General features: G+C 44.8%; 1 protein-coding gene across 2 annotated transcripts in view; it reads right to left on the reverse strand.

Moving 5' to 3' along the window:
• FZR1 (fizzy and cell division cycle 20 related 1) overlaps positions 1-16,132 on the reverse strand; it is a 116,293-nt gene that overhangs the window by 38,362 nt on the left and 61,799 nt on the right. For both annotated transcript variants that reach the window (XM_073595275.1, XM_073595271.1), the window contains exons 6-7: positions 15,980-16,062; positions 14,631-14,814 (exon numbers count right to left, since the gene is read on the reverse strand). In XM_073595275.1, coding sequence (XP_073451376.1) covers positions 14,631-14,814; positions 15,980-16,062 — 267 coding nt within the window. The remainder of the gene's footprint in view (positions 1-14,630; positions 14,815-15,979; positions 16,063-16,132) is intronic.

Consider the following 16,132-nt stretch of genomic DNA (forward strand, 5'->3'; position numbering starts at 1 on the left):
AGCATCCTAGGGCAGGTAGCCAGAGTGCCCTAAGCATTTATAGACACATTAATGTTCTATACGTGACACAACTAATGCAAATGACTCCATGCGCAGGAGTGACGTACCCCCCCCCCCCTCTGGTCATTAAAGAGATTTAAAGACTGGTACTCAGGAGAAGATGCCGGAGCAGGACCGTTGGAGAGGCAAGTATGGAGACTTTAGTTCTGCTTTGAGTCTCCAAGTCAACTTTGACTAATGTTGACAGAGCTATGGTAGTCTTCAATTAGAGCACACTGTGACAACTAGGGTCCAGATTATGACTGCCTGTTCCTTCTGGGGATGCTGCTCAAACGTCTCCAAAACCAATAAAAGAGTATAGGGCTTAGATCACTCATGGCAGTGAGACAGTCCTCTGTGTGCCTTAGCGAAAGTATGTTGCATCTGCAGAGTGGTATGTAAGGCAAGGCCTCGCTATTCAAGAACGCGAGCAGCTGAAGGGGGTTTCAGGTGGGCGAGGAACAAAGTAACTGTAGGCAAGCAAGTAGACCAGAACGGAATGCCATGTGGTTCCAGGCAGAATGGCAGGCAGCACTGAACACAGATGAGATCAACGACTGATCCTTATGCCTTAACCCTTATCGCGGTAAAACTGGTGGTAGAAGGAAATTAGAAACAAAGCACAAATGTGTATAGTGTGGTAACTGAAAATGCTTCAGCTCAACCCGCTTTTCTCACTAAGGGGTTGATTTACTAAAACTGGAGAGTGCAAAATCTGGTGCAGCTCTGCATAGAAACCAATCAGCTTCCAGTTTTTTTTGTCAAAGCTTAATTGAACAAGCTGAAGTTAGAAGCTGATTGGCTACCATGCACAGCTGCACCAGATTTAGCACTTTCCAGTTTTAGTAAATCAACCCCTAAGGCTCTGTTTCCACTAGTGCGACTTTTCATGCGACTTGGGACTGAAAAGTCGCATGACAAATTGTTTCCCATGATTTCCAATGAGTACCGTTCATATCTGTGCGACTTCAAGTCGCAGCGACTTCAAAGTAGTCCCTGCACTGCTTTGGTCCCACTTTGATGCGACTTGAGGTCTATAGATACAGGCATTGCTCCAAATCGCGGTAAAAAGTCGCGGTAAAATCGCGGTAAAAAATTGCGGCAAAATCGCGCGACTTTGGGGACGCACTAGTGGAAACCTAGCCTTAGTCTTCGGATGAAGGTTCAGGGTGTTCTGCGGCTAAGAATACATGAAGGTCTGGAAAATGCTGCAATGCAGATCCCAGCGCCCAAAGGTCACATTGCAGGCTAGCCCTGCAACTCCAGTCCAGAGGGGGCTTGGGTACAGCCTCCACAGTTATTGCTGAGGAAAATCCAATCCAATAATGCCATGTAGAGATCAGCTTAAGCAGATGAGTAGCAAAAAATGATGAGTAAAGTAATTGGGGGAGAAACTGAGAAGGCTAGCAAAGAATATACTATTTTCAGCAGAGCTGAAGAAATAACATCCAACAGCCTAGGATGCTAGCAAAAAAACTGAGGCATGTTGGATACAAGAAGGGTTATAGAAGGGCTAGCTTACAAATTTTTTCCCAGAGTCAAAAACCTCCCGTAGGCAGACATATAACCAGACTGACTATGCATTCCTGTTTCTCTCAATGGTTGAGAAAGAAAATAGGATTTTTATAACAGCTTACCTGTAAAATCCTTTTCTTGGAGTACATCATGGGACACAGAGCTTAAGTAATAACTTAATGGGTATATAGGCACCTTCAGGTGATGGACACTGGTATACCCAATCCAGGAAGTTCACTCCCTATATAACCCCTCCTCCTACCAGGAGTACCTCAGTTTTTGTAGCAAAGCAATATACTTCAACCCTAAAAAGAGGGTAGGGACCTCTTTGTCCCATGATGTACTCCAAGAAAAATAGGATTTTTATAACAGCTTACCTGTAAAATCCTTTTCTTGGAGTACATCACGGGACACAGAGCCACAGTATTTACTGTATGGGTTATATGGCACCTTGAGGTGATGAACACTGGTACACCCTAAAAAGGAAGTTCAATTCCCCATATAACCCCTCCCCTTACCGGGAGTACCTCAGTTTTGTAGCAAAGCAATACACGTGTAACCAGAAAGAAGGGAGGGACCTCTGTGTCCCATGATGTACTCCAAGAAAAGGATTTTACAGGTAAGCGGTTATAAAAATCCTATTTTCTTTATCATACATCATGGGAAACAGAGCCACAGTAATTACTATATGAGGTGTCCCAGAGCAATGCCACCTGAGGGGAGGGGACACAACAAAAGTAGGGTGCAATCAGACCTGAGGACCTATACTGCTGCCTGCAGCACACTGCGAACTAAGGCTATATCCTCATGCATTTTTACATCCACCTGATAGAATCTGGTGAATGTATGGACTGAAGACCAGGTTGCGGCCTTGCAGATTTGAGCCATGAAGGCTTGGTGATGCACTGCCTACGAAGCACTAACAGCCCTAGTGGGGTGTGCTTTGACCTGAAAAGGTGGAACCTTCCTCTTCAAGCCATAAGCTTGAATAATTACCTGCCGAATCCATTTGGCAATAGTGGATTTCGATGCTGCCTGTCCCTTCCTAGGACCTTCCGGCAACACGAACACAAAACATCCATTTTCCAAATCTGAGCAGTCACCTTCAAATAGACCTTTACTGCTCTCACTACATCCAAAGAGTGTAGTGACTTTTCTTCCTTAGAACAGGGCTCTGGAAAAAATGAAGGTAAAACAATATCCTGGTTTAGGAGAAAACCTGGAACCACTTTTGGCAGAAAGCTAGGATGAGGGCGCAATACCACTCTATCCTTGTGAACGATTAAATATGGCTCTTTACAAGAAAAAGCCGCCAGCTCCGATACCCTTCTTGTAGAAGAAATGACTACAAGATAAACTAGCTTCCTTGTCAAAAAGACCAAAGGAACCTGTCGTATCGGCTCAAAAGGCTGTTTCTGTAATGCAGACAGAACTAAATTCAAGTCCCAAGGGTTCAGGGGTGCTTTAACGGTGGATTAAGCCATGTTACCCCCTGTCTAAAGCTTTGGATCAAAGAATGCGAAGCCAGCGGACGTTGAAACAATACTGATAAGGCTGAGACCTGGTCCTTGATAGTACTTAAGGCCAGCTTCATCTCTAGCCCCAGAAAGGCAAGAATTCTACCTATGACATACTTTCTAGGATGCCAACCCCTGGATTCACATTAAGAAACATATGCCTTCTAGACTCTATAATAAAGGAGTCTGGAAGCTGGCTTCCTTGCATTAATGAAGATAAGTATCACTGAGCCTGAAAGCCCACGATTCATTAGAATCAAGCCTTTCTCGCTTGATCCTGCGAAGAAGTCACGGTAGCAGCAGAATAGGAGGGAAGGCATAAATCAGTGAGAACTGAACCCACGGGGTCACCAACGCATCTGTTCCGCATGCGAATGGATCCCTTGTTCTTGACACAAAGTTGTCGACTTTGTTGTTGAACCTGGATGCAATCAGATCTACATCTGGGATCCCCCATCTTTGGCATACAGCCAGGAAGATGTCGGGGTCAAGTGACCATTCCCCCGGGAACAACTGCTGACGACTTAAGTAGTCTGCCTGCCAGTTCTCTACTCCTGGAATGAAGATTGCCGAAATGCACGGCACATGTTCTTCTGCCCAGGTTAGGATATGGTTTACCTCTCCATTGGCTGCCCGACTTCTGGTGCCCCCTTGGTGATTGATATAAGCCACTGCTGTGGCATTGTCGGATTGAATCCAGGCAGGAGAATTCTGCAACCTGAACGTCCAGGCACTTAGGTCTGGACGCGCTGCCCAAATCTCTAGAATGTTGATGGGCAAGGTCCTTTCAGTTGTGGGCCATTTCCCTTGGACAGACGCTTCTTCCACGACTGCTCCCCAACCTGAAAGGCTGGCATCTGTTACCACCTTCCAGGTAACCAGTAAGAAGGATTTCCCCTTCTGCAGATTATCCTCCACCAACTGAGGCTCTGGCACACCCTTGGTGACAACCGCATTGGAAAATCTAGTAATGGAAGGGCCTTTCTTTGCCCTGACCCCTTGGACCAGCTCCTTTATGGCGCTGATCTTTGCCTGGGGTAAAACCACCTTCTTCTGGGCTGTATCTATAACCAGACCCAAGTACTTTAATCTTCTTACTGGGTTTAAAAGAAGATTTCTCTAGGTTGATGACCCAACCTAGGTATTCCAGGTAGTTGATTGTGGTGACTACGCTTTGATCCAAGTAGACTACCGACCGGTTTATTAAGAACAGGTCATCCAGGCATGCTATTATTGTTATACCTTGAGTCCCTAATCTGACCAGAAGTTTTGTAAACACCCGAGGTGCAGTAGCTAGACCGAAAGGCAAAGCTACAAACTGAAAAAGTTTTTCTACTTCAAAACGCAGATACTTCTGGTGAGCGGGGAAAATAGGTACATGCAGATATGCATCCCTGATGTCGATTGATGCCAGAAGCTCCTTGTAGGATGGAGACTACTGATCGCATTGATTCCATGCGAAAAGAGCGAATCTTCAGGAACCGGTCTAGATCTTTAAGATCTAGAATGGGTCTGACATCCCAATTTGGTTTTGGTACCATGAAAAGGTTTGAATAAAACCCTGACACCTGCTCTTCCACGGGGACCATCATGATCACTTTTTGTGACAAAAGTCGGTCTAACGCTAGAAAGAGAGACTTCTTTTTCTCTGGATCTGGATCTGAGGAAACGAGGAGACGGGAAATCTCGGAACTCTAGTTTGTAACCTAGAGCTATTGTGGAGACCACCCATCTGTCCCAAAATTCTTCCTGCCAGACCTTTAAGAACGGCAGAAGTCCTCCCCTTCATGCAAGTGAGCAGGGGCGCCCCTTCATAAAGAGGCTTTAGCGTTCTGTCTTGCGGGTTTCTTCCCCCAGGACCTCTTTTGTCCTGGGGTTGACCCTGAAGTTTACCTCTTGAACCTGACGGTAGAGGCCGTCATAACTGCCTGGAGGCTGATGACCCTGGCACCGGAGAAAAAGCCCGTTCAAATGAGGGATGATTACTCTTTTTCTAAACTGGCAAAAGGGTACTTTTCCCACTTGATATTTTTTGGATATATTTGTCCAAATCCTCCCCAAACAGCTTTTCACCACGGAAAGGAAAACCAGCCAGGAGCTTTTTGCATGGCGCTTCAGCTGACTAACTTTTCAACCATAAGATTCTACGCATATGCACCAACCCAAGCGTAAGGCGAGAGGTTTGAAGAATCACTAATTGCGTCAGTTGCAAAGCACAAAGCCGCTGGCAGCTCAGCTAATTCCTGGGTCTTCTGTTCAGGGACCACCTTGAGTACCTGTTTCAACTGGTCTCTCAAGGACTGACATAACCCCAATTGCCGCCACTGCAGGTTGAGCCACTAAACCTGCCAGGGAAAAAATGTTTTTTTTTTTTTAACAGGATTTCAAATTTTTTATCAGTTGGATCCCTAAGCATTTGAGCATTGTCTACCGGACAAGTCAATTGCTGGTATACTCCACATCTTAGTAAATTATTCCTCCATAGGATAAAGTGTTGAAAACTTTTTAGGAGGGAAAAGGTGCTTATCCGGGTGATGCCACTCAGAATACATAAGCTTTTCTAGCAATGAATGGACAGGAAAGGCACTCGCAAGCCTTGAGGAGGCTTTAGTAAACCCAAACAGGAAATGGGCTCTTCAACCGACTCCGTTAAGGGTAGCTTAAATGTGGAGCGGACCATTTCACTAAGAAAATGCACCAGCAACTTCTCAGCATGTGAAGCTGAAGAAGATCCTTCCCCACTTGATTCCTCGGAAGAGGAATCTTCAGCCTGTTCACAATCCCCGGAGGGGGATTCATCTTCCCCCTCCCACAGTTCCTCCGTTTGAGGATCCTGGGTGGTAAAAGGGGACCTAATGCGATTTATTCCACTTTGTGAAGATGCGATTAAAACCGCTAATCTTTCCTCTAAGCCACTCATAGCTGAGGATAAAACCTGCTCAGTTATATAGACAGGGGCTGAAGTGTCGGAAGCAATTGCAGCCCCTGATGGCTCACTTTGACCAGCCTCTTTAGAACGGGATGGTGTCGCAGAGCGAGGGTCCTTAGGACCTGAGGGCGATCCCTTCGTGTCCTTGGTCTTTGTGGCATTTGGACCACCTCCTCTGGTCACAGTGCTGAGCACAAAAGCAGAGGTACCACAAAACAAATGCACCCACTGCTGAGCAATAGTCCAGCAACTGCCGTTGCTATTAAACTCAGCCTGATGCTTAAAGTAAATGTACCTGGGAATGCCGGTGTCACCCACTCACATGCCACTCGTCCGCTCTGTGTCCCTCCTAGCCGTATGCACCTGAAAAAGGTGCATATTATAACTATGCAGCCCACGTTGTGGATGCTCAATTCGCGCCAAGGCCGCTAAGCCCCCTCCCCCTTCCTCTGACCACCCACCGCGCCCCCTCCATCTATTTTTAATTAGATTGTTTCCCGCGCGAGGGGATCCGATCCAGACCGGACCGCATGGAGGAGGACTGGGGGAGGAGGAGAGAAGAGCTGCCGAAGGGAACCGCCGTAATGGTAGCGCAGTACACCGCCATCTAACACCATGCTCCCTCTGCCTGGAGGAAGCTATCCAGGTGGGGGGACATTCCTGGGAGACGAAAACCTACCTTTCCCACAACTTTACCTGGAGCCTGGGCCGGAGGAAGCGTGCAGCTTGAAACAGAGGCGAGACTGACAAGCATGAACAGGTACGTGCTCTTGACAGCCCCCTGGTGGTGACTATAGGCATAGCAACATTTACTTTAAAGGCGAAAGCCCACTAGAATGGAAAAAATTTCTTAGGAATCTCCCTTACCTTATCCAGCTCAGGGTTCTGTGGTAACAGACCCAATCTTCACCTCTCACGGTGGGGTCCGTTCCTTTTATCGGGGGATCCACAGCCCTGGGCCTGTAAAAAAGCACCACGCCAGGAATATGGCTGAAAAAAAAAACAAATACTGGATCCCGGGGTCCAGCTCTCTAAAAAAGAGAAGCATTACAGGTAAAACTTTGTTTCTTCAGACACGAGGCCCGGGTACACTTTGAATGGATCCCGTTGCATGGCTTTCCCCAGTAAGGAATATTCCAGTGGAGCTCAGCACAGCACATCTTTACTCGTGACCAACACCTAAGACAATGGCGAAAAAAACTGAGGTACTCCTGGTAAGGGGAGGTGATATATGGGGAATTGAACCTCCTGTTTAGGGTGTGCCAGTGTCCATCACCTGAAGGTGCCATATAACCTATACAGTAATTACTGTGGCTCTGTGTCCCGTGATGTACGATAAAGAAAGGATTTTACATTTAAGCTGTTATTAAAAATCCTATTTTCTTTATCGTAGATCATGGGACACAGAGCTTAAGTAATAACTTAATGGGACATCCTATAGCAATGCTATTTGAGGGGAGGGAGACACAACCCGCAGGGTACCCCTAGACTTGAGGACCTATACTGCTGCCTGGAGCACACTGCGCCTGAAGGCGATATCCTCATACCTCCTTACATCCACTTGATAAAACTTGGTGAAGGCATGTACTGAAGACCAAGTTGCGGCCTTACAGATCTGAGCCATGGAGGCCTGGTGACGCACTGCCCAAGAAGCACTAACCGACCTGCGCCTTAACTTGAAAAAGGGGGAATCTTACCCCTTAAATCATAAGTCTGAATTATAACTTGCCAAATCTACTTAGCGACAGTGGATTTTGACGCTGCCTGTCCTTTCTTAGGACCCTCTGGCAGAATAAATAAGACATCAGTCTTCCGAATCTGAGCAGTCGTCTTTAAATAGACTTTGACCGCTCTCACCACATCAAGACATTGTAGTGACTTTTCTTCCCTGGAACATGGTTTTGGAAAAAACGATGGCACAATAATGTCTTGGTTCAGGTGGAACCTGAGACCACTTTTGGTAAAAAAAAACCCTGGACGAGGGAGCAACACCACTCTGTCCTCATGAATAATCAAATATGGCTCTTTACAAGAAAGAGCAGCCAATTCCGAAACCCTCCTTGCTAAGGATATAGCAACCAAAAATACCAACTTCCTTGTCAGAAGGAAAAAGGGACTATGTTGTATCGGTTCAAATGGCTGTTTTTGTAACACTAACAAAACTAAGTTCAATCCCAAGGGTTCAAAGGAGGTTTGACTGACAGATTAAGCCGCATCACCCCTTGCATAAAACCCCGGACTAAAGAATGTGAAGCAAGCAGTCTTTGAAATAAGACCGATAAAGCTGAGACTTGGCCCTTAATAGTACTCAAGGCCAACTTCATCTCTACCCCTAATTGTAGAAAGGCAAAAATTCTGCCCATGATATACCTCCAAGGGTGCCAACCCTTAGATTTACACCAGGAAACATAAGCCCTCCAGACTCTATAATATATAGTCCTGGAAGCTGGCTTCCTTGCATTAATCAAGGTAGAGATAACTGACCCGGAAAGCCCACGTTTCTTCAGAATGTGGGTTTCAATAGCCAAGCCGTTAAATTTAGCATTCGTAAGGTAGGATGGAATATCGGCCCCTGTGAGAGAGTAGGTATGGCCGTAGTGGAAGGGACCATGGCGCTACCAGAATTATCGACTTTCTTTCCAGCTTGGCCCTGCAAAGAAGGCGAGGCAGCAACTGAATAGGGGGAAATGCATAGATCAGTGAGAACTGATCCATCGGGGTCACCAACGCACCTACTCAGCATGCGAATGAATCCCTTGTTCTGGCCACAAAGTTGACTAACTTCATGTTGAACCTGGACGCTAGAAGATCTACGTCCGGAGAACCCCAATCTTTGGCAAACAGCCCGAAATATGTCGGGGTGAAGAGACCATTCCGCTGGGAATAACTGCTGGCGACTCAAGTAGTCCGCCTGCCAATTCTTTACTCCAGGAATGAAGACTGCCAATAGGCACGGAACAATCCTTTCTGCCCAAGTTAGAATATGCTTCACCTCTGTCGGCGCCGAGAGACTCTTGGTGCTCCCTTGGTAATTGATATAAGCCACAGCTGTGGCATCGTCGGATTGGATCCTGACAGGAAGTCCAGGCCTTCAGAGCCAGACGCAATGCCCGAATCTCTAGGATATTGATGGGCAAGGCTCTTTCGAATCTTGACCACTGTCCCTGGACAGTTGTCTTCTCTAGTACTGTTCCCCAGCCTGAAAGGCTGGTATCTGTTGTTAGTAAATAGGGGAGTTATTCCCGCGCTATCAAATATGGAAGCGGCTAGAAGTGGAAAAGCCACATGCACCGATAAGGTAAACACCTGACCTTTTAAATAGATTTATATAAGTGAGTGGTGCTGCGCTGATCCTTAATACGAAAACAAATGAGATATGAATAATAAATAAATGCGTGTATCGCAAATAAAGTGGAAATACGTGAAAGAAAAATATATATATGACACAAAATTAAAAAAATCTAAATGTTCAAATTCTTAGATAGCTGGTGAAAAATGACATGAGTAAATTCTAAATAAAATATTCACTTGAATCGCCTAAAGTAAAATTTACATGATTTAAAATGCATTAACGTGATGGTGGGGCTACCTAGACACCAATAACTAACATTAGGTTAAACATAAATAAAGTGCATAGTGAGTGTAAACAACGTGCATCTACAGTTAGACCAGCAAAAAAGTGCAATGTGCAACCATAAGACTGGAGGAGTAATAAGTTACTCCTTTTCATATAGTGCATACTGTGCAAAACGACATCAAAGATAAATAATTTGCTGGAATCTCAGAGAATAAAAATGATAAGAGGAAAAAAACATACAGAAAATTCATAAAAAAGTCCTTTTGAAAATTGTGACAGCAACGTCCTAGCATGCACACGTTGCAATTAAAGTGCTAAAGTGAACCACATCAAGTGTTTTCTTCGTGTGCAAGACCACTCAGATAGGTAATGGCCCCTTACCTCAAGGTATTAGGGCAAAAGCATATATCAGGAAAGCTGTTAAAACATCCGCCTATAGACTCCAACGCGTCCCTCACTGTCCTGGATCCTAAGATGGGACTCCCTCAGGTATGGTGCGGGGGGGGGTGTATATAGGGGGTAAATTATAGGTACTCACATAATAATTTAAAAAACAGCGGTATCAATCCGACGAGCGGCGAGCTCGTATGCCTCTGTTCGTGTGTGCAGCCTGTCTCGTCCCTACACGTCACGTGGTGTGACGTCACGCATAGGGACGAGACAGGCTGCACACACGAACAGAGGCATACGAGCTCGCCGCTCGTCGGATTGATACCGCTGTTTTTTAAATTATTATGTGAGTACCTATAATTTTTTAATAAAGAGATTTACCATTTACCAAACGGGATTACACTATTGGCTTTCTTTCTGCCGATTACCCCCTATATACACCCCCCCCCCCCCCCCCCCCCCGCACCATACCTGAGGGAGTCCCATTCTAGGATCCAGGACAGTGAGGGACGCGTTGGAGTCTATAGGCGGATGTTTTAACAGCTTTCCTGATATATGCTTTTGCCCTATTACCTTGAGGTAAGGGGCCATTACCTATCTGAGTGGTCTTGCACACGAAGAAAACACTTGATGTGGTTCACTTTAGCACTTTAATTGCAACGTGTGCATGCTAGGACGTTGCTGTCACAATTTTCAAAAGGACTTTATGAATTTTCTGTATGTTTTTTTCCTCTTGTCATTTTTATTCTTTGAGATTCCAGCAAATTATTTATCTTTGATGTCATTTTGCACAGTATGCACTATATGAAAAGGAGTAACTTATTACTCCTCCAGTCTTATGGTTGCACATTGCACTTTTTTGCTGGTCTAACTGTAGATGCACGTTGTTTACACTCACTATGCACTTTATTTATGTTTAACCTAATGTTAGTTATTGGTGTCTAGGTATCCCCACCATCACGTTAATGCATTTTAAATCATGTAAATTTTACTTTAGGCGATTCAAGTGAATATTTTATTTAGAATTTACTCATGTCATTTTTCACCAGCTATCTAAGAATTTGAACATTTAGATTTTTAATTTGGTATCTGTTGTTACCACTTTCCAGATAGCAGGTCTGAAGGATTTTCCTTTCAGCAGATTCTGGATTAGTAACCACCAACTGACCCTTTGGGACACCCTTGGGGACAGCCGCATTGGCAAGACAAAGCTTGAAATTTTTTGTTCCAAGTAGACAGAATACTGTTTTGCAACAGTCTGGAATGAAACTGGGCATAGGGAACCGCTTCAAATGAAGCCACCATCTTTCCTAGCAACCTCATGCAAAAGCGAATGGAGGGATTGCCTTTTCACCTGACCATCCGGACCAGCTCTCTTATGGAGTTGAACTTTGCCTGAGGCAAGAACACCTTTTTCTGGGCTGTGTCTATGATGAGACCCAAGTACTCCAGCCTTTTTATCTGTTTTAAAGGAAGATTTCTCTAGGTTTAGAATCCAACCCAAACTTTCCAGGCAACTGGTTGTAATGCGCACACTTTGCTCCAAATGAGCCATCGACTGGTCTATTAGCAATAAATAGTCTAAGTACGCCAAGACTGTTATGCCCTGTGCCCTTAACCTGGCTAGAGGTGGGGCCAGCACTTTGGTGAACACCCGGGGTGCTGTGGCTAGCTTGAAGGGCAGGGCTACAAACTGGAAATGCTGCTGTTCTAACTCGAACCGCAGAAACTTTTGGTGAGCAGGAAATATAGGGACATGCAGATATGCATCCCTGATGTCAATTGATGCCAGAAGTTCTCCTCCTAGAAGGATAGAAACTGACCTGATCGTCTCCATGCAAAAGGAGCGGATCTTTAGGAACTGATTTAGATTTCTTAGAACTAGAATGGGTCTGATATCTCCATTTGGTTTCAGTACTATAAAAAAATTTGAATAAAAGCCGAAACCTTGCTCTTGTGGGGATCTGTATGACCCCCCCTTGAGATATTAATCAGTTTAGTGCCTGAAACAGAGATTGCCTTTTCTCTGGATCTTTGAGAACGCTTGACCTCAGAAAGCGAGATGGTGGAAAGTCCCGAAATTCCAGCTTGTACCCCAGCGTTACCGTGGAGATGACCCATCTGTCCTGAATTACTTCTTTTCAGAGTTCTGAAAACTGCAGAAGTCTTCCCCCCACCTTGGTGAGGGGGGTTGCCTCTTCATAATGAGGCTTTAGGATTCTAGCTTGCAGGTTTCCGACCCCAGGACTTCTTTCAAGCCTTGGTCTGACTGAGATCTTCCTATAGAGTGTGACGGCGGAGGCCGTCGCCCCTGCCTAGAGGAGGAAGCCCCTGGTGTAGGGGAAGAGCCCGTTTAAATGAAGGGCGTTTATACTTTCTTTTGACTGGCAAAAGAGTACTATTCCCATTAGAAATTGTTTGGAAATATTTGTCCAAGTTTTCTCCAAATAGTCGCTCCCCATTAAAAAGGGAGCCCAGTTAGGAAGTCTTTACATGGTGCTTCAGCTGACTAAAATTTTTTAACCACGGGATTCTACGCATATGCACAAACATAAGCCTAAGGAGGGACGCTTAGTGAATCATTAAGAATCATTAATAGCATGATTGATGATTATGAAAAGCATAATGTTTTTGGTAGTTCAGCCAAATCCCGAGTTTGTTGTGCAGTAAGCTCTCTAAGGGCCTGTTTAAATTGGTCCTTTAGTGATTGACAGATGCTTATTGCAGAGACTGCAGACTGAGTAATGGCACCTGCCATGGAAAAAGTAGATCTTAACAGGGATTCCAACTCCTTATCTGTTGGATCCCTTAAGCATCTGTGCATTGTCTACTGGACAAGTTAGGCCTTTATTCACATTGGAAATCGCAGCGTCAACTGCTGGTATTTTCCATCTTTTGGAGAAATTCTCCTCCAGGGGATAAAGAATTGCAATTTTCTTAGGAGGGAGAAAGTGCTTATCCGGGTGATCCCACTCAGCAAAAATAAGCTGTTCTAGTAATGCATGTGCAGGAAACGCATGCAAAGGTTGAGAGGGTTTTAAGGAACCCAAGGAAGAAACCGAACTTTCAGGAGACTCCATTAGGGGTAGCATGAAAGTAGAACGAACCATCTCCGTAAGAGATTGTATCAGCAATTTCTCAGATTTGAGAGACTGAAAAAGGCTCATCTACCATTGTTTTCTCCGCAGAAGAATCAGCATCAGTTTGTTTTTCGTCCTGATCGACTGAGGGCAATACCTCATCCTGTGCCCACTGTTCCCCTTGCAAAAGTTCTCTAGTGGGGGAGGGGGATCTAGCATGCTTCCTATCCATCTGAATGGAGGATGCGATTAAAGCTACTAATCTTTCTTCCAGACCCTGCAGGGAGGAGGAAAGGACATCTTCAGTCATGTATACAGGGGTTGAGATGTGAGAAGCAGCTGCACCATCAATTTGTTCCAATGGCTCACCCTGGCTTGCCTTAACTGGTAATTCAGGCGAGGATGACAGCATAGAAGTGCGTCTCAGGGGGAAACCTTTACTTTTTTGTTTTTTGTGGTGTCTTTTTTGGTAGGCGTTGTCCTAAGTACAAAAACAGAGGCACTATACAAATTGCACTTAAATCGCTGAAAAAAGTCATGACGACATTTAAAGCCGCTATAAAATTCAGCCAAGTGCTGGGAAAAAGGTGTCGTTCCTGCATCAGGAATGCCAGTTTGCAACCCTCACATGTCCCACAGCTCTCGTGTCCTTATGTTGCAGGCTGCTTGTTTTCGCCTTGTCAGCCGAGGAGAGACTGTCACAGCTGTGTTGTATTTTGTCTTTAGCCTGCCGTGGGGGGGTAATGTAATGGAGGTACAGAGCTGCTGTCCCCCTAACCCTCTGGTCCCATCAGGGGAGAGAAGAAAACATTTTTGCAGATTTCTTTTACCTTGCAAAGTCTCCCTCCACACGCTGCTGCAACCAGACAAGGACTGAGCTTACAGTGAAGACAACAGAGTAAGGTAGGTGCATAGACTCCCTCTAGTGGAGAATTGGGGCATGACAACATTTTTTCCCTAATGGAAGAAATACATAGATGTTTTTAATACCCAAGTTTCTTCCCTTACCTTATCCTTGCCGCAGGATTTGCTGAATTAACAGACAATCCAACCTCCACCCATCACGGCGGGCTGCGTAGCAAACCTTCAAGGACTGGGTCCCTAAAATGGGGTTCCAACTGCCTTGGACCTGTAAAGAGCACCCCAACAGGAAGTTAGGGTAATGTAACAAGACCTAAGCCCTTGGTTCCTGGGGTCCAGCCCTACAAAGAGGCATTACAGGCAAAACCTCATGCTTCGGATACAAGACCCCAGGTACCATCCCTTTAGGCCTCAATGCACTTTGGATGGATCTGGTCTTTATGGATGCTATTCAAATCCAGCATGAATCCCTCCAGTGGAGCTCCTCAGAGCACATCTTCACTCCTGACCAACACCTTAGACACTGGCGAAAAAACTGATGTGCTCCTGGAAGGAGGAGGGGTTATATAGGGAGTAAACTTCCTTGATTGCCAGTGTCAATACCTAAAGATGGTCTATAACCCATTAATTAAGGCTCTGTGTCCCATGATGTATGATAAAGAAATACACGTTTTAAGCAGTATTAGATATAAACAAATGCACATCCAATTGTTTCTACTTACTTGGCTAGTGCATGCACTCCACAGATACACACAGGTTCCCAGTCCTACACTTAAGACATTAAGAGATGACCAGTCAACTAGATTGAGGTAGAAATCATCCTGCAGTTCAGGGGCATCAAGCACCTTGAATGGAATTTTGGAAATCTTGCGGGTAGGCTTTCGTGGAGAACGCAAAAGCTTTTGACTTCAAGACAAAAACGAAAATCTTAAGCAACAATAAGCTGAATCAATACTGAAAAATGTTGTAATAATTACTTTAAGTAAAACTTAGGTAATATTACACAATACAATATGATCATAGAACACTCAAGACCCTGTACTGATTGTCAACGCATGTCATAATACATCTTAAAGCTTGCTGTGATGCTTCGACTTGTGCCACGATTCACAATGAAGCAAACATTTTTCTATTGACTTTAAAGTAAAACAAAATCAAGCAAAAACAGCTAGGTGGGAATACAGCCGACTTAAAGGATAAGTTCGCCTAAAAAATAAACAGTTAAAATGTACATTTTTTTACAGGTAAAAAAATTTGCATTTATTATTTTTATGTCAAAAGGAGCCGGCATTGCACCCGCTATCAGCAGATCGTGGGTACAAAGCCAAGCTCCTGCAGACTCTCAGGATAGCGGTCTGTCTGTACCTCTGATATGAGCAGGCAATTACTTGAGAACAGGAAGATCAGTGAACTACGAGAGCACTCAACCAGCACCCTCACAGTTCGAGAATTGCAAGCCGTCAGCCGCAAAGGCAGTAGACTGTGAATGAATGACACAATCGTGTGGGCAGAGCCCCCCACACCTGAGCTGTTGTCAAACTGACAGCAGGTGAGGGGAGAGGATCCCTCGCTCACTTTCACAGGGGTGGGGTGGGGGGTGTGCATGCTTAACATGTTACACCTTAACACGTGTGTAACACGTTCAGGAGGTGAATGTAGCATTTAAAGCGGTTGCATACCACTTTTTCTTTTTTTTCTTCTTCCTGCAAGGTAAAGTCATAATGTGCTAGTAAACATCGCATACTAGCATATTATGTGAAAATTACCTTAAAAACTAAACTGTTCCAGCAGCGTGATATTTTTTTTCGTTCGACCAGCCCTACATGTACATTGAGAGTTCTGTGCTGAGGTTTACAGGTTACACTTACTTTCTTGCATAGCAAGGAATGTAAATGTTGCCCTAAATTTGCTTTAGTTTGTGGTTCCCCAAGTAGATATTTTCTAAAGACAATTTGTGTAGACAACTTTAGACTTCATATGCAGACTTCATATGGATACAGAACAATGGACAGGTTCCCAAAGAAAACTAGTAAAACAGGTATTATGATAAGAATCTCTGAAATTACCACACCTTTTGTTGCTCACAGGCGACAAAGAATAAGGAGACACATCATTTCCATCATCAGGACTTGATCTCTTGGAACTTAAGGAATACTGAAATGAGAAACAAAATGAAGCTTAACCACTTGCCTACTGGGCACCTAAACCCCCCTCCTGCCCAGAC

The sequence above is a fragment of the Aquarana catesbeiana genome, linkage group LG01, assembly GCF_042186555.1.
Source record: "Aquarana catesbeiana isolate 2022-GZ linkage group LG01, ASM4218655v1, whole genome shotgun sequence".
Classification (NCBI taxonomy): Eukaryota; Metazoa; Chordata; class Amphibia; order Anura; family Ranidae; genus Aquarana; species Aquarana catesbeiana.